At 41.8% G+C, this 24,750-nt stretch overlaps 1 protein-coding gene across 1 annotated transcript in view; it reads left to right on the top strand.

Annotated features, from left to right (window-relative positions):
* Window positions 1–24,750, top strand: part of ADAMTS6 (ADAM metallopeptidase with thrombospondin type 1 motif 6) — a 275,919-nt gene that overhangs the window by 43,950 nt on the left and 207,219 nt on the right. Inside the window, exon 7 of the mRNA XM_054986105.1 lies at window positions 20,285–20,328. Coding sequence (XP_054842080.1) covers window positions 20,285–20,328 — 44 coding nt within the window. The remainder of the gene's footprint in view (window positions 1–20,284; window positions 20,329–24,750) is intronic.

The following is a 24,750-nucleotide window of genomic DNA, read 5'->3' as shown; positions in this document are numbered from 1 at the left end:
ATTACATGATTGTTACACATGATTATCAGCGCCTTCTGTTTGATGGATCTCAGGATACAGCCCAGGGTTCTGACCATTTAGTTTTATTTAATATACTTTGAGTCTTGTGTTTGTTTTCTTATTGAAAACATCAGCCTTTCTACATTAGTGAATTCAAGGTGGCTTACAATATAAATAACAAAATAAATGTAAAAAACCTCTCAATTTAAAACCATTATTTAAAACTATGAAGTAAAAACTAATTTAATACTGTCCTGAACAAAACCATCTTCAGTCGCCTCTTAAAAATCAAGAGTGAGGGAACAAACGCATTTCCCTAGGGATACTGTTCCATAATCTTGGGGCTGCTACTGAAAATATATATGTTACATCTCCAAAAGAACTGTGCAAAGCAGCTTAAGATGTGGTAGTAGAGAGTGCCAACAAGTCATATCTGACTTATGGCAATCCATTCTGAGGTTTTCAAGGCAAGAGACTAACAGACGTGGTTTGCCATTACCATATAGTCCTTGGATGGAGGGAACTTGTCCCTTCCCCTATCCTTCGGGACCTCCTAATAGGTGCAACATTGGCTTGTACAGTGTACATTCAAGCTTCCCTTGCTATAGAGAATGATAAGGAATCTTACTCATTTCCATGTCATCTGATTCCAGTCAAGACTGAACTTTCAGTTCCATCTTACCATTCACACTCAGTGGTTGATGTCACGTCCAGATTTCCTTCAGACCTATTTCATGATCCCCCAGTGAAGACTTTTGCCTCTATAGTGAGCAGAATGGCAAGATCTTGGGAGACGGATGCAGCCCTAAATCAGAGGATCCAATGTTCAGAGATGTGCTCTTCCTCTACCAGACCAATAGCTTTCTCCATCATGAAAGGATCCATGGCAGAATCCAGTTTCAGTTCTGCCATCTCTAAAGAAAATTGAGAATCTCTGCTGAACAAAACTGGACTCATGTCCATTCCTTTTTACCCATCCTACCTCCTTATCCATTGTGGTAGATGCTTTGCAAGGAAAACAGAAGAGCTTGCAGCATACGGCCCCAGTGGACAGAGAAGGGAGAAAGTTGGATGCCTATGGAAGGAAGTTCTATTCTTTCTCTGCCTTATATTTTAAAATCTTGAATTACCAATCCATTATGGTGATATGTCAGTTATTTTTATGGGAGAAGAGATTGGTCTATATTTGGAGCTACTTCCTGAGGACAAGATCAAGTTGTCAATGATGTTACATCTAGACGCATCCAAACTCTCTAAAGACCAGATCAGTTCCACAAAACACATGGTGGGCTGTGCAATTAGAAATCTGGTCACGGCCATTAAATTGCACCTTCTCTCTCAGCTGAGATTGATCACTTCGCCGAATTAAACCAAGGTACATGTAGATACGTGATTGCCACATAGACCTCCTGGATGCTTACAGTCACATTTTATTTATGCTTTATGTGAGCTTTCAGTGTGGGGATTTATTTCTACAATATATGGCCCTCCATTTTGGTTTGCCTACAGCCCTGTTTTTTTTAACCAAGGCAATGGAAGTAGTATTAGCATGCCTCAAAAGGTGCAGGTGTGAGATTCATTACTACCTGGACAATTGGTTGGTAGTTGCTGATACAAGAGACAAGTTACTTTCACATCTCCAGATCATCAAGTCCACTCTACTCAATTTCTGTCTGAACTTCAATAGAGAAAAGTCTAATTTACAACCAGTCCAAAGAACCCTCTTCATAGGAATGGTTCTAGATTCAGCGCAAGCCAAATTTTCACCCATGGTCTCAAAAACTCACGGTCTAGTGCATAGTTTTCTCCAACAGGTATAGCTCAGTATTACTGGGCCATATCTGTTGAAAAGTTACTGGCCTCATGGCTTCAATTGGTGATTCCATTAGTGAAACTACACATGAGATCTTTGCAGAACTAGTTCTTTCAAATATTTTACCCCTCAAACACCGTCAGTTGAAGTTGTCCATTCCAAGGGCTGTTCTAAGTTCCCTCAGATGATGGTTGCACACAGACAACCTAATAACAGGAATGATTCTGGGGGTGCAGGTTCCAGACATGACTGTAACTTCAGATGCCTCCTTCCAGGAGTGGGATGTACACTGCAGTCTCCAGGTGGCAAGTGGCATATGGTCTTCCAAAGACGGCATGTTGCATATCAGTCTGCTAGAACTCAGGGCCCTCTATCTAGCTCTCCTAGGTGTTTAGCCTAACTTGGCAGAGAAGTCTATTCAGGTAGAGATGGACAACACTACTATGTTCTATCTGAATAAATAGGGTGGCATTGGTTTTTTGGTACTGTGCAGGGAGGCCATGTGTGTATGAGATTGGTGTGTGCAAAACAACTCTGTGATCAGGGCCAGTCATCAGGACCACAAAGATGAAAACATGGATGCACTTATCTGTAACTGATGTTCATTGAGTGGTCACCAGTTCATTGAGTGGTCACCAGCAGCTTAAGATGTGGTAGTAGAGAGTGCCAACAAGTCATATCTGACTTATGGCAATCCATTCTGAGGTTTTCAAGGCAAGAGACTAACAGACGTGGTTTGCCATTACCATATAGTCCTTGGATGGAGGGAACTTGTCCCTTCCCCTATCCTTCGGGACCTCCTAATAGGTGCAACATTGGCTTGTACAGTGTACATTCAAGCTTCCCTTGCTATAGAGAATGATAAGGAATCTTACTCATTTCCATGTCATCTGATTCCAGTCAAGACTGAACTTTCAGTTCCATCTTACCATTCACACTCAGTGGTTGATGTCACGTCCAGATTTCCTTCAGACCTATTTCATGATCCCCCAGTGAAGACTTTTGCCTCTATAGTGAGCAGAATGGCAAGATCTTGGGAGACGGATGCAGCCCTAAATCAGAGGATCCAATGTTCAGAGATGTGCTCTTCCTCTACCAGACCAATAGCTTTCTCCATCATGAAAGGATCCATGGCAGAATCCAGTTTCAGTTCTGCCATCTCTAAAGAAAATTGAGAATCTCTGCTGAACAAAACTGGACTCATGTCCATTCCTTTTTACCCATCCTACCTCCTTATCCATTGTGGTAGATGCTTTGCAAGGAAAACAGAAGAGCTTGCAGCATACGGCCCCAGTGGACAGAGAAGGGAGAAAGTTGGATGCCTATGGAAGGAAGTTCTATTCTTTCTCTGCCTTATATTTTAAAATCTTGAATTACCAATCCATTATGGTGATATGTCAGTTATTTTTATGGGAGAAGAGATTGGTCTATATTTGGAGCTACTTCCTGAGGACAAGATCAAGTTGTCAATGATGTTACATCTAGACGCATCCAAACTCTCTAAAGACCAGATCAGTTCCACAAAACACATGGTGGGCTGTGCAATTAGAAATCTGGTCACGGCCATTAAATTGCACCTTCTCTCTCAGCTGAGATTGATCACTTCGCCGAATTAAACCAAGGTACATGTAGATACGTGATTGCCACATAGACCTCCTGGATGCTTACAGTCACATTTTATTTATGCTTTATGTGAGCTTTCAGTGTGGGGATTTATTTCTACAATATATGGCCCTCCATTTTGGTTTGCCTACAGCCCTGTTTTTTTTAACCAAGGCAATGGAAGTAGTATTAGCATGCCTCAAAAGGTGCAGGTGTGAGATTCATTACTACCTGGACAATTGGTTGGTAGTTGCTGATACAAGAGACAAGTTACTTTCACATCTCCAGATCATCAAGTCCACTCTACTCAATTTCTGTCTGAACTTCAATAGAGAAAAGTCTAATTTACAACCAGTCCAAAGAACCCTCTTCATAGGAATGGTTCTAGATTCAGCGCAAGCCAAATTTTCACCCATGGTCTCAAAAACTCACGGTCTAGTGCATAGTTTTCTCCAACAGGTATAGCTCAGTATTACTGGGCCATATCTGTTGAAAAGTTACTGGCCTCATGGCTTCAATTGGTGATTCCATTAGTGAAACTACACATGAGATCTTTGCAGAACTAGTTCTTTCAAATATTTTACCCCTCAAACACCGTCAGTTGAAGTTGTCCATTCCAAGGGCTGTTCTAAGTTCCCTCAGATGATGGTTGCACACAGACAACCTAATAACAGGAATGATTCTGGGGGTGCAGGTTCCAGACATGACTGTAACTTCAGATGCCTCCTTCCAGGAGTGGGATGTACACTGCAGTCTCCAGGTGGCAAGTGGCATATGGTCTTCCAAAGACGGCATGTTGCATATCAGTCTGCTAGAACTCAGGGCCCTCTATCTAGCTCTCCTAGGTGTTTAGCCTAACTTGGCAGAGAAGTCTATTCAGGTAGAGATGGACAACACTACTATGTTCTATCTGAATAAATAGGGTGGCATTGGTTTTTTGGTACTGTGCAGGGAGGCCATGTGTGTATGAGATTGGTGTGTGCAAAACAACTCTGTGATCAGGGCCAGTCATCAGGACCACAAAGATGAAAACATGGATGCACTTATCTGTAACTGATGTTCATTGAGTGGTCACCAGTGCATTCACACATTCCTCCCTCCTGCCCCACTGTGAGCTCTCTTCCTTGGGGCATAAAGACAGATTTTTCAAACTCTTTGGTGCTGACAGAGGGAAGGTGCTCCCCTTTCCCCTCAGAATGTTGAAAAGGGCAAGCAAACACAACACATGGAGGGAGGGGAAGTGCCCAGACTGTTTTGTAGAGCTCTAGAAGTTTGTTTTCCAGTAGGCCAGTGCATGAGGATCACCCATATGTGAATGTACTGCTGACTGCTTAATGAACATCAGTTTTAGGGTAAGTGCAATTATGTTTTACTAGTAGCAACCCTGTTGTTTTTCAAGAAATACTAGGATACTGTCTTGTTTTGGATTGGTGGGGGGGATGGATTCATCCCCCATATAAAAAAATTCAAGATGGTTACCCTTTAGTAGTATTCTTCTTTTGGATATGGTAATATGGTTCACACTCATGAATCTTCAGGATGAATATTTCTGTATTATCACAAGACTACAACACTTCCCCCCTCATTTTACATTCAGTCCACAGCACTATCTATTGTCAGGTCCAGTATATATCTAAACTGTACTGACTCCATTTTCTAATGCTTCTAGTGTTTAAGTGCTTTCTCCCCAGGTGCACCAGTTCCCAGGCAGCATTCCCACCGGAGGAGACTGTTTTGTCTAACACCGTTCCACCAAGCATTGGCCTTGAAGGAGAGCAGCTTCCCAAGACTGAAAGATGTTGTTTTGAGAACTGTGGGGGGAGGCTGTTCCAGATGGGTATTGTTACTCTGTATCCTATGCTTGCTCTTCATTGGTAACAATGATCATGTACCATCCTGAGTCTCCTATTCAGGACAGTGGACTATAATGGACCTTGTCTGCAGTAAAGTTTCCTTTCTCAAACAATGGACTTGTGTTTGCTTCTAAAGGGAACCCTGTAGTGAGAGCCTTATTTAGCCACAGTCTGACATTTTGTTACCAATCATGTCTGAGTCGGGCCCAGCGGAATCCAAGGTTGTCCCGGACAGGGATCCTTTGTTCGATCCGTATGCGTCTCCCGACAATCAACCTGTACAAGCCCAAGACTCCCAGGAGCTGGGAGCAGCCGGGAACGGAACCGGAGCTTCCACTTCCACCCCGCCTCTCATCGACCTCAGCACTCGGGACGAGACCGAAGGCGACCCCGGGGCAAGGCCGAAAGCGACCGCTCTCCCCTTGATCTTGGTACCCACCCCGTCGGAGTGGGGAGCCAGACCCCGAGAAACGAGAGAGCGCCGGGCAGGTGGACTCCATCCACGAGTTTCGATGGACGGGCGCCGAAGCCTAGAAACCGTCCCGGAGCTAGATAGCAGCCAACCATGGCGATATTGGAACAGGACGTTCGAGCAAACGGAGGGGGACACGTCTCGCCGCGGCGCCCTGAGTTGGGATTATTCCGAACTTGCCCCGTGGAAAGAGCCAACGGAAGTCCCTGAACAAAGTTGGGAGCAGATACAAGGTCGCACCTATGCGGTAGATACCAGCATCTCGGCCGTGACAGGTATGGCCAAGGGAATTCTAGCCGCGAGGTCGCGAGTCGTCCAAGGGGACCCTCCTCCTTGGGGCCCCTTTTCCCCGGTGAGTGCAACGAATGAAGGTTCCATGAGTGAACAACCGGGGCCAAGTCGAATGCAACAGTTAGAAGCTAAGCTGATGGATATGGAAGAAAGTTTGGCTCATGCCATTCATTTAATTTCTGCAATGGGAGCAGGAGAAAGACTGTCCCCTGAAGAGATGGCGATACAGATAGCTACCCTCCAAAGTGTCATCTCCTATCCGATGGAGGAAGTTCAGCAGCGGTCGTCACCTACCGGCGAAGGGGGCACCTATCCTGGCGAATTGGGAGAACAACCCAAGGAACTTCCCACACAGCAGGAAATTCCACCGAGAGGGGATAACCCGGTTGAGCCACCCGGTAAGACTCCCATCGAACCTCCTAACGCGGGAGGGGATGTGCCGCCAGACGAGACTCCCGTTGAGAGGCCTACGGAAGGGGAGGAAAAGTCAAGTGATACACCGGTGATACCCCCCCATACTTCTCCTATAACGGTCCGGCCGGACCAAGCGGGAGCACCCGCGACCCCATCCGAGGGGGGAGCCCCTGGTCAACCGCGAGAAACTGTTCCCGTCGGGCAACCTTCGGGAGACGGTCTACCAGCACCACGAGGCCAACCGTTGCTTCCCAGAATAACAACGCCTGGAGGGGCAAGCCCGCGCGGCCTCCCACCCGTTCGACCCTCGCCGCTGCGGCCCCTCTCACCTCGACCGCAGCTCATACCGTTGCAGCAGCCCCAAGACCAGCCCGTCTTGCCACCTCCGAATCAACCGGGAAGGCCCGCACCTCTACGACACCTCCAACCCCCTCCTCAGCGGCCGATCTCCACTCAACCACACCAGCCTCCTCCACCTCGACAGCTGCCGCCAACGCCTCCCGTGTTACCAGCCAGGCCAAGACTGCCGCCACCTGCTCGCCCACCACTGCAGCCTCCGGCCCAACCGAGACCACCCCCGGCAGCTCCACCACGGCAACCTCCGCCAGCACCGCCGGTCCAACCTCCGCCGGCACCGCCGGTTCAACCGCCGCCAGTACAGCCGCCACCGTTGCCCCGACCAAGGCTCCAGTTACCTCCTCCCGCGCCCCAGGCGCAATTAAGACTGCCGATGGACTTCTACCCAACGCCTGCTCCGAGACAAGAACTCCCGATGGGCTGGGTGAAGTTGGAAGCCACCTTCGATGGGGATCCCTCCAAACTGGGATTTTTCTTAGTGCAAGTGGTACAGTTTTTCAACCGGTGGGGGCACCTTTTTGGCAGTGAGGCTAGCCAAATTGAACATCTTGGATCTCGTTTACAGGGCAAGGCAGCAGATTGGTATGTGGGACTATACAATGTTGGGGCCCCAGAACTCGATACTCTCCAGGGGTTAGTGGATGCTATTCGAGCACAATATGAAGACCCCTTAGAAGAAACCCGGGCCCGAACAGAATTGCAAGCCATCAAACAAGGCAGCATGTCAGCAAGAGACTATGTCACAAAATCCCGGCAATTAGCAGCCAAGTGCCCTAGGTGTGAGGAGTCCACAAAAATTATTCTGTTCAAACAAGGACTTAACCCGAGACTTTTGGACAGAGCCCTCATGCAAGACAATCCCCCTACACTGTTAGGTTGGATCCAACTTGTTTGCGAAGTGGAGAATCGCATTTTAGAAGTCCGTTTGGTTGAACAACAACAACAAACGGGACAAAGAAGACCATTGACCTTACAGAGGGGAGCACGGAGAGCTGGCTACGCCACCCGTGGAGCGAGAGATGCTAGATGGCAACAAGGGCTGTGCTTGCAATGCGGACAGGCTGGTCTCTTTGCAGCACAATGCCCCTACCGGCCTGTGCAAAGACCTCCGCTTCAATTACGGCGTCCAACCCTTGCTCCGTTTCCTACGCTCCAACGCCCGACTCCAGCTCCACGAGCGAATAGAGGCCGCGGCGCTTCCCAAAGGCCAGCCTCAGAGAGAGGGCTGGAAGCGGAAGAAGTTATGGAATACGATCCCGCTTCCCCATCTTCAGAAGTCAATCCAGAAAGTCCCCAGTCGGGAAACGAGATGGATCTGTCGTAAAAGGGCCCAAACGACAGATCCGCCCCAAGGCCGTCCCTGCACGGAACCGGCCACCTGGGTCCATTTTATTCATGCCAGTGACTCTAATCAACCCAGAGAGAAAAATGCACATTCGGGTGCAAGCTCTTATTGACTCGGGCTGCTCGAGAGACATCATAGCCCCAGCTCTAGTCAATGGACTGGTCTTACCAACTCGGGATTTACAAAATCCAGTAATCTTTGAACAAATGGATGGTACCAACATGAATCCTGTCACAACTGAAACCATCCCGGTGATCACAGGCATGGGACAACATTGGGAGAAGAGGTCCTTTGTCATCAGCTCTACTGCCAAGTACCCGTTAATTCTAGGCAGCAAGTGGCTATGTGATCACAATCCCTACATAGACTGGGCACAAGGATGTATTACCTTCAGTCATGCCAACTGTAAAAATCACCGTTGGAATCAAAACTGGGGAGAAGATCCAACTCATAAGGAAAAGGCCCTCCTCACCCAAGAAGAAGTCAACCAAATACCCGAACCGTACTGGCCTTTCCTAAATGCTTTCACGGAGGAGGAAGCTGATACTCTACCCCCGCACCGACGAACGGACTGTGCGGTGGAAATTTTACCCGGAGCCTCACTGCCCAAAGGACGACTCTATCCCATGAGTCTCCATGAACGCGAAGAGCTCCGGAAATTCATCGACACCAACCTCCAACGAGGGTTCATCCGCCCAGCCTCTAGCCCCCACGCCGCTCCAGTCCTCTTCGTGAAAAAGAAGGATGGGGGACTCAGACTGTGCACGGATTTCCGAGGACTGAATGCAGTATCCACCAACAACGCCTATCCTATACCGCTCATCCGAGACCTTCTCAACGTCGTGGCCCAAGGTAAGATCTTTACGAAATTAGATCTAAAAGATGCTTACTTCCACGTTCGTATCAAGGCAGGGGATGAGTGGAAAACCGCGTTTAATACGCCCCTCGGACAATATGAATACTTAGTCATGCCTTTTGGATTGACGGGAGCCCCGTCTGTATTCATGTCCATGATAAACGAAGTTCTACACGAATTTCTGTACAAAGGGGTGGTGGTGTACCTTGATGATGTTTTAATTTATTCGGACACCGAGGAAGAACATATTCAAATGGTACAAAAAGTCCTAGCCACCTTGATGAAGAATAAACTGCCCATCAAGTTGTCCAAATGTGAATTCCATAAAACCGAACTCACTTACCTCGGGTATTGTATTTCCCAAGAGGGTTTGAAAATGGATCCAGCCAAAATACAGGCGATCCAAGATTGGCAGACACCCACCACCCGCAAAGAACTGCAATCCTTCCTGGGTTTTGCCAACTTCTATAGAGACTTCATAGCAAATTTCGCCCAAATCACACTCCCCTTAACAGAGTTGCTGAAAACCAAAGACAAAAGGGACCAAGCTAAAAAACCCTCTTCCAAACTACAATGGACCCCCGATTGCCAAATGGCCTTCGAATGCCTAAAAAAGCAATTTGTAACGGAACCCATCCTCTCCCACCCCAACGAACAATCCCCCTTCATAGTACAGGTCGACGCCAGCGATACGGCGATAGGGGGGGTTTTACTACAGAAGGGGGAGGATAGGAAATTGCGGCCTTGTGCATTCTTGTCTAGAAAGTTTTCGGAGGCGGAAAGGAATTGGAATGTGTGGGAGAAGGAGGCCTTTGCAGTAAAAACAGCCCTTACTAACTGGAGACATTGGCTGGAGGGGGCGCGATACCCTTTCGAGGTCTGGACAGATCATAAAAATTTGGAGGCCCTCCGAAGCCCACGCAGACTGAATGCCAAGCAATTGCGGTGGGCGGAATTCTTTTCCAAATTCAACTTCACTCTAAATTATCTCCCGGGCAAAACTAACTTTTTGGCGGACGCCCTGTCGCGCATGCCCCAACATAAGAGCAAGCGGGCGGAGACTGTCGACACGGTCTTCTCGCCTACGCAACTTGGGGGCGTGGTGACTACTCGCAGCCATGCCAAGCAGCCCCTCCCGGCCAACCAAGAGTGGAAATCGAAACTTAAAACTGAAGTGGAGAAGGAGGGGGATAAAGCTCCGCGAAACAAACTAACCCAATCCCCACAAGGGGATTGGCTAGCTGGGAGCAAGTTTTATGTCCCGGACAGCCTCAAGCTGGAGGTCTTGCAGCGCTGTCACGATGCTCCCACTGCTGGACATTATGGGTACCTGAAAACTTTACACCTAATTCAAAGACAATTCTGGTGGCCAGGCATGCGCAAAGACATTTCCCAATACGTTAGTTCCTGCCCTGTTTGCCTCAGCGCAAAAACCAGAAAAGGGAAACCTCCGGGTCTCCTGCAACCATTGGAAACGCCGAACAGGCCCTGGGAAGTAATCTCCATGGACTTTATAACTGATCTACCTATTTCAAAAGGACATAATTGTATTTTAGTTGTGGTAGATCTGTTCTCCAAACAAGCTCATTTTATCCCCTGTACTGCTATACCTTCCGCTTGAAAACTAGCGGATCTGTTTCTAAAATACATCGTAAAGTTACATTCTTTTCCGTCCAAGGTGATTTCGGATCGCGGCGGACAGTTCGTTGCCAACTTCTGGCGGGAGCTTTTGAAAATGTTGAATATTGAGCAAGGCATCAGTTCAAGCCACCACCCACAAACCGACGGGCAATCCGAAAAAACAAATCAAATATTAGAACAGTTCCTTCGTTGCTACATCAATTTTCAACAAGATAATTGGGTGGACCTTCTCCCTCTAGCCGAATTCTCCTATAACAACAGTGTACACGCTTCAACGGGAGAGGCCCCATTCAAAATTGTATACGGAACTCACTTCAATCCCTTCCCATTGGACGCACCCCCTCTCCATTCCTCTAAATTGCCAGATGTATCTTCATGGTGGGGGGAGGCGGCGCAGCAGTGGACTCTTATTAAGAAACACCTTGAAAAAGCCAAACTGGATTATAAAAAATACGCAGATCGCCATCGTGTGGCCGAATGGGAATTACAACCCGGAGATTATGTGTATATTTCCACAAAAAACCTGAAACTAGCTCAGACAAGCCGCAAACTCGCTCTGAAATTCCTGGGACCTTTTCCTGTGCGCAAGATAATAAATAAAGTGACTGTTGCTGTAACTTTGCCCAAGAATCTGCGCCATGTGCACGATACGTTCCATGTCAGCCTTTTAAAGAGAGCTCCCACCGACAACAAATGGCACATCAAAGCTCCACCCATTCCAACTTTAATTGACGACCAAATACACTATGAGGTACAACAAATTTTGGACTCTAAACTCAAGCGAAATCAGCTTTTTTACCTCATTAGATGGAAGGACTTTGATTCTGGTTACGATGAATGGGTGAACTCTGCACATGTTCATGCTCCTAGATTAACCAAAGCTTTTCATACTCGCTACCCATATAAACCAGGGGGGGATCTGTTTTAAGGGGGGCAGAATGTCAGGTCCAGTATATATCTAAACTGTACTGACTCCATTTTCTAATGCTTCTAGTGTTTAAGTGCTTTCTCCCCAGGTGCACCAGTTCCCAGGCAGCATTCCCACCGGAGGAGACTGTTTTGTCTAACACCGTTCCACCAAGCATTGGCCTTGAAGGAGAGCAGCTTCCCAAGACTGAAAGATGTTGTTTTGAGAACTGTGGGGGGAGGCTGTTCCAGATGGGTATTGTTACTCTGTATCCTATGCTTGCTGTTCATTGGTAACAATGATCATGTACCATCCTGAGTCTCCTATTCAGGACAGTGGACTATAATGGACCTTGTCTGCAGTAAAGTTTCCTTTCTCAAACAATGGACTTGTGTTTGCTTCTAAAGGGAACCCTGTAGTGAGAGCCTTATTTAGCCACAGTCTGACATCTATACCGTGTATTTCCTTTTCATTTGGTAATAGCCCCACATGGAGTGCATGGTGGTCATTGCAGTACCTCTTAGATTAGAAAACATCATAGTCTTCCTGTACATCATCGATAATTGGCTGCTGGTGGTGAACTTAGAACAACCTTTTCTGTAATATTCATTCCACTTCTGCCCTCTTTTCCGGCCTTGCATCTAGATGGAAAATCAGTTTTATCTTGATACACAATTTCTAATTCATCGGAGCAGTCCTTGATGCTGTAATTAGTTGTGCTTTTCTGCCCAAATACAAAGCTTGTGATATTTCTAAAATGGTAACTATGTTTCTCTGCTTTCTTATGCAACCTGAAGAAAACATTCAGTGAGTCTTTAATCTCTTTGCTCCCTCAGTAGCAGTACTGAGATTTTTTCATTTTTAAATGCATCCCATACAGTTATGGTTCCTTTGTCATTTCATAACAACATACTAAGATAAGTGTTTCTACCTTACAGTTCTCACCATTCTCCTTGGCTCCCTTTTGTGTATTTCCCTCAAGTCTCTGCATTCATTAGCATTTATTTTCAGCCATATGATGTTACAGATTTCTTGGGAGAAATGGAATTGAGATGAACATACTGCCAAACATATAACAATAGCCACAATAATCTTGCATGCTAGAAAAAACTTGCAGTTAAATTTTCCCTAGTTCCCATCTATTCTTGAGCCTTCATGCTGACCTGGATCATCTTGACAGTCAATTAATGTTAACAAGCTCAAGCTATGACGGTAGAAGAACTGTTTGGAGGCCTGGAACTTGGCCAAGAGCATAATTTGGCTATCATTTTTAAGAAACAACTAAATATCTCGAAGAGTTTGGTTTTGAGTAATACTGTGAAGTAAAAAAGAAATACAAATAGATAAACTTTAATGAAAAAAATATCCAAACATGCAGCTAGTAATTCAGTTGTTTTACAGGATTTACACCTAACGTAGAATATTTACAACATCTGAGTTTGCAGAATCTGCTGTACTACTTTAGCACTTGGAACTATTATTTGGATTCTGATGAAAGTTATGAGTTATTACATGATTACAAGACTTTGAAGAGGTACCCTAGCAATCATTGTTAACAACTAACTTGATCTAATCTTTTTACAAAAGTTTTCATTGTCTATCTAGTTTGTGTTGAGACTGGCTTTTTTAAAACAATGAGTGCAGTGTAAAAGGCTTTGGGCCTTAGGCAGGAAAATGGTTAAATTATCAGATGTGAAATCTTGATGACCTTATTTATTGCTGATTTCAGCTCACAGCAAATGCTGCTATAGCAGTTTAAAAAGAATGCAGAGTTGTCAAGTACAATGGAAAATTAGGGAAATAGAAGATGGAGGAACCTTTTCAATATACTTTGAAAGAGTGTTCATGTGTTCAATAGGGACCTATCATTAGTAGTGTTAAAATGTAATATTTGTAATATTTTTTTATCGCAGTTTTATTTTTCTGACATTAAATGGTAGAAATAGTAATGTTCCTAGAGATGTCTCACACTTATTTGAAACAAATCCAGCATATTCCAGCTATAATGCATGAAACAAACCTTATATGATCAGAAGTCCGAGCTGGCATAAACATAATTCAGGTTTGCTGTATCAGCTGGTTCTTGTGTTTATTTTAAGCTAAAGCATAACAATGATTAAAGGCTTAGGCTGCCATTTTCACACAGCTCCAGTGGTGCAAATTATTCATTTCTGTAGTTATTTATGCACAATGCATTTTGCAGACTGAGATTAGTAGTCTGCTTGAAAATGCTTTAAAAATAAGATTCTAGGTGGGGACATTTTTATTTTGTACTGGAATGTGCATTATAAATTTAAATAAATTTACATAAAAGTAGTACTGGATAACTGTTTAATGGTAATATTATTTTAAAATTTTAAAAAAACCTAGGATAAATTCCTATATAACCAATTCTGTGTGATCCATACAACTCAAAACTAGGATGGTGACTGTAAAAAAATTGCAAGAGGAAAACTTGGTATAGTGGTTAAGAACGTGGTACTCTAATCTGGAGAGCTGTGTTTGATTCCCCTCTCCTCCACTTGAAGCCAGCTGGGTGACCTTGGGTCAGCCACAGTTTCTAGGAGCTCTCTCAGATCCACCAACCTCACAGGGTGATTGTTGTAGGGATAATAATGACATACTTTGTAAACTGCTCTGAGTAGGCATTAAGTTGTCCTCAAGGGCAGTATATAAATCGAATGTTGTTATTGTTGTTATGCCAGATAGAAGCCAAGAAAAGTGGCAAGTGGTTCCAAGAGAGGTTAGCAGCTGTGATCCTGTTGCCTCTCTGTATGACATTTTACTCAATTATGAAACATTTATGCAGATGCAAGACGGGAGTCATCTGGCTAACAACTGCCTGTCACATACTGTTTATCAATGTATCAAAAAATGACAAATACTATTTTCTGTTCAAAAATAATATAAATGCCAAAATATTATAAGTAATAGAAATCAGTGTAGTGCAATATAAAGGACATAAATTACTTAATAAATTACAGAATTTGGGAGTCCTTCCTTACTTCAGTAATGACAACAATTCATTTTGCCCCTTTCCTCCTGCTTTAGAAATTGAAATGGGGGTCAGGCTTCAATTAGAGAAATTTATCATGAATAATTCTTTCATTGTGGCATCACAAGGTTCAAGGGGAATATTATATTAGAATATATTTGCATCTCTCTTCTCACTCTTTCAAAACTTGTGGGAAGGAGTAGATCTCCAGAGAGAATTAAGATTCAGCATGCAGAAAAACTTTTAAGGGAGAGTTCACATTATGGTTTTGTGGGGCGGGGTCCATCTTAGCCATATGTACTGGGCTTCATTTCCATGTGTAAGAGCTCAGTACTTCAGTGATGGCAGCAGTAGCTTAGGCTAATTCCTCCACATCTTAGAACTCTTCAGCCAAACTGCTGCAGTCGTTTTTGTGATGAGGAATAGGTGTTGTTTGCGTAGTTTTGCCTTTTTGTGATATAGTTCCACTGTACCTCCCAGGACTAGACTTTTATTATAATTTATAATAATATGACTATTAGTCCAGGAGCTACAACAGACCCCCCATAAAAATACATGTACACAGAATTTTACTGTTTGGTTGTGTTTTAGAGTTCTATTGCTTTAAACGTTTCTTGGGTAGACATTTCAATTTTGGGATTTTTTTTGTAACTGCCATTTTTCAAAATGGTGAATATGGTTATTTTGATATTTAAAATTCATGTAGCATGCTCAACTTGGTGTCAGAATTTGTTTCTTGAAATAATGTTGTCTCTACACGTTTCTTTTGCATCGCTTTCCCCTGTTTTGTCTAAAGATTTCTTTAAAGTATATGTGTCAGCCTCAGTCTGTGCTCAGTGATGATTCATCAGACAAAGAGTTGCCTGCAGTTAGCCCTCAAATTAACCCAGCTGCAGCTGACTTTGAGTCAGATGAAGAGCAACAACAGGTTAGGTTACTTGCTGATCAGAAAGCACAGCCTACAGCTGAGACTGAGTCAGTGTCACAGAATTTTGAAGCAGTCAACAAGGCTGCTGAAACTACTCCCAGTCCACCCACTTCTCCTACACCCTTGCAGCACCAACGCTGTCAGAGATGTATTGAGCTGCAAGAATGTAGGAGGAGTGCAAGACTCATGAGTCATGAGCTGTCATCAACTGTCAACTACTGAGATGGATGTGTAGTTTCACAATCCATTCTCGAAAGCTTATGCTACAATAAAATTGGTTAGTCTTAAAGGTGCTACTGGACTCTTTTTGATTTTGCTACCACAGACTAACACGGCTAACTCCTCTGCATCTAGTTTCACAATGACTGCCAAGTAATTGGCTGGGAGTTTGGCTCATTAGGACTTGGCCATAAAAATGGCTGGAAGAATCCGCAGTCTGTGGATGCAACAAATACACTTTATGGCTGTTCCACTGTCCTTGCTGTTACCTAACCTCTGGAACTCTGACTCTTGGACTGGACCTGACTTTTGGCTTCTCTGGAACCTCTGACCCTGGACTGGACTTGCACTTGTTACCTGGGCCTCTTGACCCTGGACTGAACTAGCTTTCCAGTTTCCTGGAATCCCTGACCTTTGGACTGGACTCTGATTTCTCTTTGCTGCCTGGTTGTAACTGGTCTCTGAACTCCGGCCCCTGGGGAACTACACCAGTACAATATGACATGTAGCAGCCATTATCCACATGGTTGTTTTCCTTCAGGAGCTTCAGATGCTTCAGCATCTCATCCTGCCTCACTGCAGCCAGCCACTTCACTGACTCTTTTTTTGGCCTCTATCACTCAGTTTTATTTTTATTTTTGCATTTGCAGCTTAACATATATTTTTAAAAATTTACATTATTTAATGCATTTAGTTAATGCATTATAGACATGAAGCTCCTTGCTCCCACCTTCAGCTTCCATTTCTGTTTCCAGGGATGACATTTTACCTGCAACAAAAAATAAAAATAAATGCATTTTTGTTACTAACAAAAACACAAGTCGGTGATGATTTGGAGCAACTTTTTTTTAATAATAATATTTTATTCAAAAAATTACAACAATTTACAAAATAAAAATATAGTACTGCACACAAAAACTGCTTGCAAGCCATCACTCCCAGTAATATTTTGCTCTAAGATGCAGTTTTTCACTTTTGATCCAATGTTTAAAATATTTAAAATGGCTACTTCTACAAAACAAATTATACTTTATTTGAAATTTGTACCCCCCTAAAATGTGTGTTTTGAGACAAAGATTAGCATCATGCAATGAATAGTCTTTGAGATATTACAAATTATGGAAATATTATTCTGCCATCATACAGTGCGGTGGCTAGAGGGGAAATAACTGTTTTCACAACAAAAGAAATATATTTAGTTTTATTGACCCTCCAAATCATACATTTTGATACCAATATTAACATCCTACAAGAATGTGAAAAAAATCTGCCATCTTGCAAAATGGTTGCTACAGGAAAAATGACAGCATCTACAATGAATATAATAGTGCATTTAGCTTTATTGATCTCAAAAACATATATTTTGACACTAAGATGAAAATCTTATGTGAATTTTAAATATTGAAATAACTATATCGGCCATCTTGCAAAATGGTGGCTACAGGAAAACATTCCCAAAATAGGAATGTCTACACAAGAAAATTTTAAAGCAATAGTGTCCTGAAACACATACAACCCATAAAATTCTGTGTACATGTATTTTTTGTGGGGTCTATAGTAGATCCAGAACTATATAATATATATCGTAGAAATAGTATTTTTTGTTAAAATTATGTCGTATACATTCTTAATGAATTGCTACCATAAAAAGGTGATACTTTCCCATTCTTTTAACTCATGGCAGTATATTCCACTATGAAATAGTGAAATGGAATACCACAGGCAGCCCTTTGGCTTACTTGTGGCAACTTTTAAAATACCCAACAAGCTAATAATAGAAAAGCTATTTTTATTGAGAAACGTGACATGTAAATCATTCTTTTCCTTCCCTGGTTTAAATAGCTTTTTTTTGGTTTTGAGGCTTTTGAGGATGAAACCAAATGAGCTGTGTTCTTTATTTTAAGGCAAAATGCTGTTGCGGTATGCCACATTCTGTAAGATTAAGCAGATGCTATGGCACAAAAAAATCAAATAAACCAGTACAGTTCTAAGCAGAGCTACTCCAGTCTGCCCACTGGCTTAAATTGGAGTGACATTACTTAGGTCTTCATTGTGTCTTGTGCTAAGAATTATTATTACTAAAAAAATGTATTTTCCATTTTTTGCTAAAGCTTTGAAAAAAACTATGAGCTTGTAATATTTAATCCCCAAACAATTCACCTTTGGTCCAGTGTCTTTAAATCCAGAAAAAGATAACTTGTTATTTTTTTTTTTACAAATATAGTTTCTTTAATAATGGATTATTCAGCTTTATCCAAAGATAAAGATGGATTATTCAGCTTTATCCAAAGGAGGAATATTGTACACATCTCCCAGGCAAATAAGTTTTCCTGTCATTTCAACACTGACAGTATGTTTGGTTTGCATTACAGTAAAGGAAGCCCATGCACATTGCAGGAGCTCCATTTGTGTTTTGGAATGTCTACATATGCAAGATGCTTTTGAACTTGGAAGGCACTCATTGTTAAACAGTAATTACCGAAATCTCATACAACCTTTTTTGCTATCAATTGCAGTAGTTGAAATGTGACAAATGTCTACAACAGGAGTGGCCAAAACAATGTAATGAAAATACATTTAAAATTGTCTGAGTACTTCTCTTATATTGCATCAGTAATGCTTGTAGCAACTCTCTAAGATAGATAGGCTGTTATTATTATTTCCCTTTTGCAAAGGCAGAACTGTGGCTGAGTATAAATCAATTAGAGACTAAGGAAAGGTTTGGGCGAGGGACTTCATGGCTCACCATTCTTAACCAGTGCTATTAAACTGGCTTGCCATATATTTTTTTTTACTCTCAATGCCCAAGGCAATCTATAGCAAACAAAAGCCCAACCAACTTAAAAAACAGTGCCATCATAAGCAGACTTGTACCCTTCTAAACCCTTTAGCTTCAATAGGTTTAGAAGAATGTAACTCTGCTTAGGATAATGCTATTAAACTGTTAAAATTTGTCAAAGAGATTTCTATACAAGTTGTTGAAGCAGTTTAAAAGAATTTGAAATCTTTGAGGAAAATAAGCATTTCAGTTTGGGAACTATAAATAAAAATGGGATGTTGCATCGGATTCGTGAACCATAATGGTGGGGATAAAGTTGCAGTTGCAGTGCAGTCACAGAACAGACTCTTATCTAAAGCATTTTCAAAACAAATTTTCCCACAGAAACAGCACATTCAATGATTTTAAAACTCGTCTAATGGATTCACCTGAAGGAAGATACTCACTAAGATACACTGTTGCCATCAGTACAGTTAATTTATTTCATTAGAATATTTATATATAACTGAAACCATCTCTGTCTCTGTCCTATAATTTCTTCTGTGGTCTAACAGTTAATGTTAGGTCATGTGATGAAATACATAATATAGAACACTACCCATGTTAACTGCCCATAATATTAAAAAAGTAGAAGAGTGAAACCATGTAAAAAGTAGAGCAAGATTTGAGTCCAGTAAGTAGCACCTTAAAGACCAGCAAGATTTCCAGTAAGCTGTCGAGAGAGGAAGCTCCCAAGGGAGCATTCCCTCTTGAAAGCTTATACCCTGGAAATCTTGCTGTTTTTTCAGGTGCTACTGGACCCACATTTTGCTTTTCTATGGCAGACCAACACGGCTATCCATCTGAAACTATCTTATTGGAAAAAGAAGTCTCTGATAGGGCTTGCCTAACATATTGTTACCTATGACATGCCGTAAGCCTATAAATCACATCACCCTTCTTATTCTTTGAAACTTTTTCCTATTCAAATACAGGATTAACGTACTTGTTACCATGCAACTGTTTATCCTTATTTTTGTCTGGAGAGGCATAAACAGATATAAACTGCTTAGATTTCGCACTGAAAATGGTCAAACGTTCATGCTATAGCTGCTTGAAAAAAATGTCAAGCATTTCTTTGGTGGCATTTGAATCATTATTTGGATTTCTAAAATGGAATAATTACATATAAATTTTCTGACTCCTTTTTTCTCTTCTACCTTCTCCCTCTTTTGTTAACGTTTTGTTAACTTTTATGTGAGAGGGTGAAAGAAATTCTTACTGTACTGTGAAGTACTTCAAAATGTACTAAATACTATGTAAAGGAATTCATATATTAATATGCTGAAGGTTTTGGAAATTTGCAAGTTGTGTGATACTGTTGTTAAGAAAGGAAGCAAGGTGCCGAATGTTAGGATTTAAACATAACTGTTCAGCATCTTAAGTAGTGTTCTTGAGAAGAAAATATTTCAGTAGATATATAAGAATATTTTGCTAGTTTTCTTGTTCGAATAGTAATGCTAAGCAGACCTACTACTGTAACTTCATCACAGAATGGCAGACTGTTTTATAAGGCCAGAGATTACAAAGGTCCACTTTAACCTTTTTTTCCTTCCTGGCAGGTGTCCCACTGGCCTGAGGCCAGAGGCTGTGAGCATACTTCAGCCTGTGGTTTACACCAGAGAGCGGAGCCGACACTCCAGCTGGCTGCACATAATTACACTGATTGCAGTCTGACAACTGGAGTTATACTATAGAAATGTGATAAATAGAAAATGTATTGCCACTTTGAGCTTCATATAAATATATCTATTTTCCTCTCCCCTTTTACAGATATGATATCTGCACATATAAAAACAAGCCTTGTGGAACACTGGGTAAGGTTGCAAAGTGTAACCAAACTTACTATTTATTTCTTGAATGTTTTGGTCTTTAGCTTTGATTTGTTAGACTTTGTTTCTTGAACCGATTTCTCAAATCAGATGTTTATATGGAAATTGAATATGAAAATATGTTTTGCTAGGCATTTTATTGTAACATTAAGAACCAAGAAAGTGATCAATATTTTAAATGAAGTAAATTGAGGGCTCTGATACATTTCACAATGCCAAAGAAGACTCCCAGAAAAGAGGAAAAACATCCGTAAAATGTAAGCAAATTATATTTGAGATCATTTATCTGATTGCCTCATGAAGTGAAAAATCTGTCCTATCATCATTGTCATGTTTAAATTCTGCAACACGTTTATATTATCACATATTTTATGTAATTTTCTGTGCTGATAAACCAAAATTAGCTATTGAAGTGCTATTTAAAATAATTGAAACCTTTAAAAAAACTTGACAATTCTTTCAAAATTTTGCTTAGTGAAGTAGTGGAATACTTACAGAAAGACGTTTTCTGTATAATTTTGCCAGAATTTTGTAATCTTACTACACAATTTCTCTACGGAGTTAGCTGAGTTTACTTCATTCATTCACTTAACTCATGAAGTTAGATTACAACAGCCCAATAAGGCACTTGAGATAACAGGCTGTTGGTCCATATAAAAATTCTTCCTCAATAAACTAGTAATAAAGCATTTTAAGGTTGCCAACCTCCAAGTGGGGCCAGAAGATTTCCCAGAATTACTGATCTCCAGGCTGCAGAGATCAGTTCCCTTGGAGAAGATGTCTGCTTTAGAGAATGGACTCTATGGTATTATATCCCACTGAGGTCCTCCCCTCTCCAAACACTGGCCTCCCGAGACTCCATTCCCAAGTCTCCAGGCATTTCCCAACTCAGAGTTAATCTACTACAGAAATTGTTAATTTTCAGCTGCTATGTGTCTAGTTTTAAAATTCACAACTAGTTCGTCTCATGCTGAAATCGCATCCCTGTTTGCAGGCATTTTTAAAAAAATAAGTGTCCAGAAATAGGGTAATAAATCTTTTGATTTTTTGGATGTTTGCCTGCATGGAAAGGAGCTATGTGTATTATTGCTTTTATGAATGGCTCTGTTTGATTACAATGGCAATTAACTTTAGACAAGTGTAATATTATTATCATGTTAGCTTTACATTAGACTGAGGGGGGAGTTGATTAATAACCTTCACTGTCCACAGTTGATCAGGTAGTTTTTCACTTATTTTATCAGGAGTTGAGGGTTTTTTTTAAACTTTTGCTGCAGTCTGTTCCAAGAACTTAAGGATGGGCATTGGCAATATAGCTCAAACATTTATTGGAAGATAAAGTATGTCTTTGAGAATTCAAATCGAAAAGTGGTATATAACCTCCATTAACAAATAAAACATCAGGCTGTTATCCTCATCTCCCATCCATGGCCTCTTGGTTTTAGCTATTGAAAGACAATCAAAAATAAAATATTTAGAATATTCCTAAAATGTGTAATACACAGGTGAGTGAGTGTGGAAAGGAAAATTTTGTTATTGTTTTGATTCGTAACCGCAAATAAGATTGCTGTGTGTATTCCTATTTCATGAACTTTGCATGAATCAACTCTAATTCTGCGGGATTTGACAAAATCCACACAGCAGACACGTGACCATCATAAAGATTTTGATCAAATGTGTGTCGAAAGTTCCATGCTGGGAACTCTGAGCCAAGCTACAAGAGACGAATTACACAAGGAGGAGCATGTGAAGCAGAGTTGCAGTGTTAGCCCGGAAGCTGAGTTTTAAAAGAGATTGGAAGGGTTTGACAATTTCCCCTCTCTACAGAGCCAGGAAGATGCTGCTCAGAAGGTTTGTTTATTTCTTCTTTGCCTCTTAAAAGGGGAAGTGAAACTAACAGAGCCTTTCTGAGGCAAAGAGAAAATTAACAAACCCTCTGAGCAGCAATCTCCCTGGCTCTGTAGAGAGGGGAAATTGACAAAGCCTTCCAATCTCTTTTAAAACTCAGCTTCCCGGCTAACATTGCGACTCCCTTCACGTGCTCCTCCTAGTGTAATTCATCTCTTGTAGCTTGGCTCTAAGTTCCCAAGTGTGCAGTGGCCTGATTTGGATTTGGAGCCAGTGCACTGCAAGGGGAGAAGGCGCTTCAGCTTCCCCAGTGCCATTTTCATGACCTGAAATGGTCCTGGGCAGTGGTTTCCTCATTGGGGGAACCTATATATACGTATGGCTTCGTATATGTTTCTCCATTGGAGCAAGTAGCGGTTCCCAGGGCCATTTCAAGTCAGGAAAACATTGCAGGGTGAGAAAGTTTAAACACAATCCTTGCACATCACTTTCCTGATCTGAATCAAGGTCCTGTGAACTTGAGAACTGAATTCCATGTGCATATCAGGTGGCGGACCATGTGGACTTTGAAACATATGAATTGGTCCGCAGTAGGGCTGTCAGTTGAATAAAGAGATCACAGGGTGAGTTAAGAATTGTGTCTAAGTAATGGGTTAAAACAAGCAAACTGACTAGAAAGTACAAAGTGGGTGCAAAATCTGAAGCACTGGGGTAATTGGTTCTTTTGTGAACAAAAACATATCAAGTAGAGATGGGCAGAAAACGAACCATGGAACATAATTGTATTTGGAACGGCTGGTTCGTTTTTAAAGAAACGTGTTCCGGGCAGCCACATTTTTAAGGAACAAACGAACTTTCCTAATGTTCCATTTTCCTGGTTTTAGCAGCAACACACATTCATTTCATCACCCAGGCAACGGTGGCAGTCTTCAGGTTGCCTCCAATCTGAGGCCTCCACGTTTGATTGGCAGCTGTCCTTGGCAAGTAGAGAGCTCCCATGTCTGGCCAATCCAGCCAGGGAAAGGGGGGAGGGTTAGGATCTCTAAGGCTACTGAGGAGATGGGTCTTCAGCAGTCATGGTAACACCAATCTTTTCCTCCAAAACCATATTAGGCACCTTTTTCTCCCAAACAGAGTGCTCCTGTGTTGTTCTAATCTTGGCTTTTTCTATAAATATGGAAAGTCATGTGACCTGGTTTCATTTTTCTCCTGAGTGGGTTGTAGAGAGCTTGCTGGCTGGCTGGCTTTTTTTAAAAAAATGTTTATTTTTGATTAATATGCAATAGTAAAAAAACCAAATATATAACCATATAACTATATAAACAGTATGAATATAAACATGTACTCGAGACAGCGTATCAATTGCCTTGGCAGTATTTACAATATATGTGGTAAAGACAACGAAAGAACGTAAAATTTAATAAATTGCTATAACTTTGAGATTGTCAGCTGTTGACTGCAAGTAATTGTTTTGCTTTTCCATATAGTCCAGAAAAGGCCACCATTTCTCATAGAAATTGGATTGGAAGTTCTGGTTCTCAGCAGTTGAGATGCAGTCTGTGATTTTCTCCATTGTGAGAAATTCCCATAATTTATTAATCCAAGGCTGTATTATGAGTGGGACTTTGGATTTCCATGATTTTGTGATTATGGTTTTGGCTGCACTGATCATGATTGAAATCAGATCTTTTCGGATTATGGGGATGTCCTCATTTCCCCACAAATTAAGAAAAACAAGTTCAGGACGTGGTTGAATGACATACCCAGTTATTTTCCCAGTCATGTTGAAGATCAGGCTCCAGTAATGTGAAATCAAAGGGCAATTCCACCAACAGTGGAAAAAAGAGCCTGTTTGTTTGCAGCCACGCCAGCATTGTGGGTCGTATGAAGGATTTATATAGTGTAGCTTGAGTGGGGTTAGGTACCACCTGTGCCTGATTTTTCTGAAGGTTGTTCTGATATTAATAGCATTAGTGGAGCATATTTTTGAGACCAAATTTGTGCCCATTGTGAGTCATTGCAGTCTGACTGCCACCGAAACTGATAGTTTCCTTTTTTACTCCACTTTTGGGAGTTTAGGATTTTATAAAGAATAGAGATGAAACCTTTTTCTTTTTTACTACGAGAAATTAACAGTTTTTCAAAATCAGTATGAGGTTTTTTAAGTTGTGCTTGTATCGTTGGGCTATTAATTAAGTGGTTTAACTGAAAATATTCAAACCATGGTAATTTGATGTTGGCTGATGACTCCAATTGGGATTTGGGTTTTAGAAATTTTTTGGAGGTAACATCCCATAGTCTTGTTAATTTTAGTGCTCTCCACAAAGGGAAAGATTCTTTAGAGTTGCCCGGGATGAACCATTTTTGTTGTAAAAAAGAAGATAGTGGAGAGACGTTGGTAGCTGATGATGTTCTTTTTATGTCCCATATTTGTAAAGTAGAATTTAAGAGTGGAAGCATTTGGATTAGGTTCGGTCTCTATTTAGGAGTACTCCAGATTAAATCTTCCATAGATACAGAAGTCAGAAAGGCTTGTTTAATCGCAATCCAATCTTTTGA

This window comes from Eublepharis macularius, chromosome 8 (genome assembly GCF_028583425.1).
Source record: "Eublepharis macularius isolate TG4126 chromosome 8, MPM_Emac_v1.0, whole genome shotgun sequence".
NCBI classification, from domain to species: domain Eukaryota; kingdom Metazoa; phylum Chordata; class Lepidosauria; order Squamata; family Eublepharidae; genus Eublepharis; species Eublepharis macularius.
Note: the sequence above shows the minus strand (reverse complement) of the source record. Positions and strands in the feature narration are given on the sequence as shown.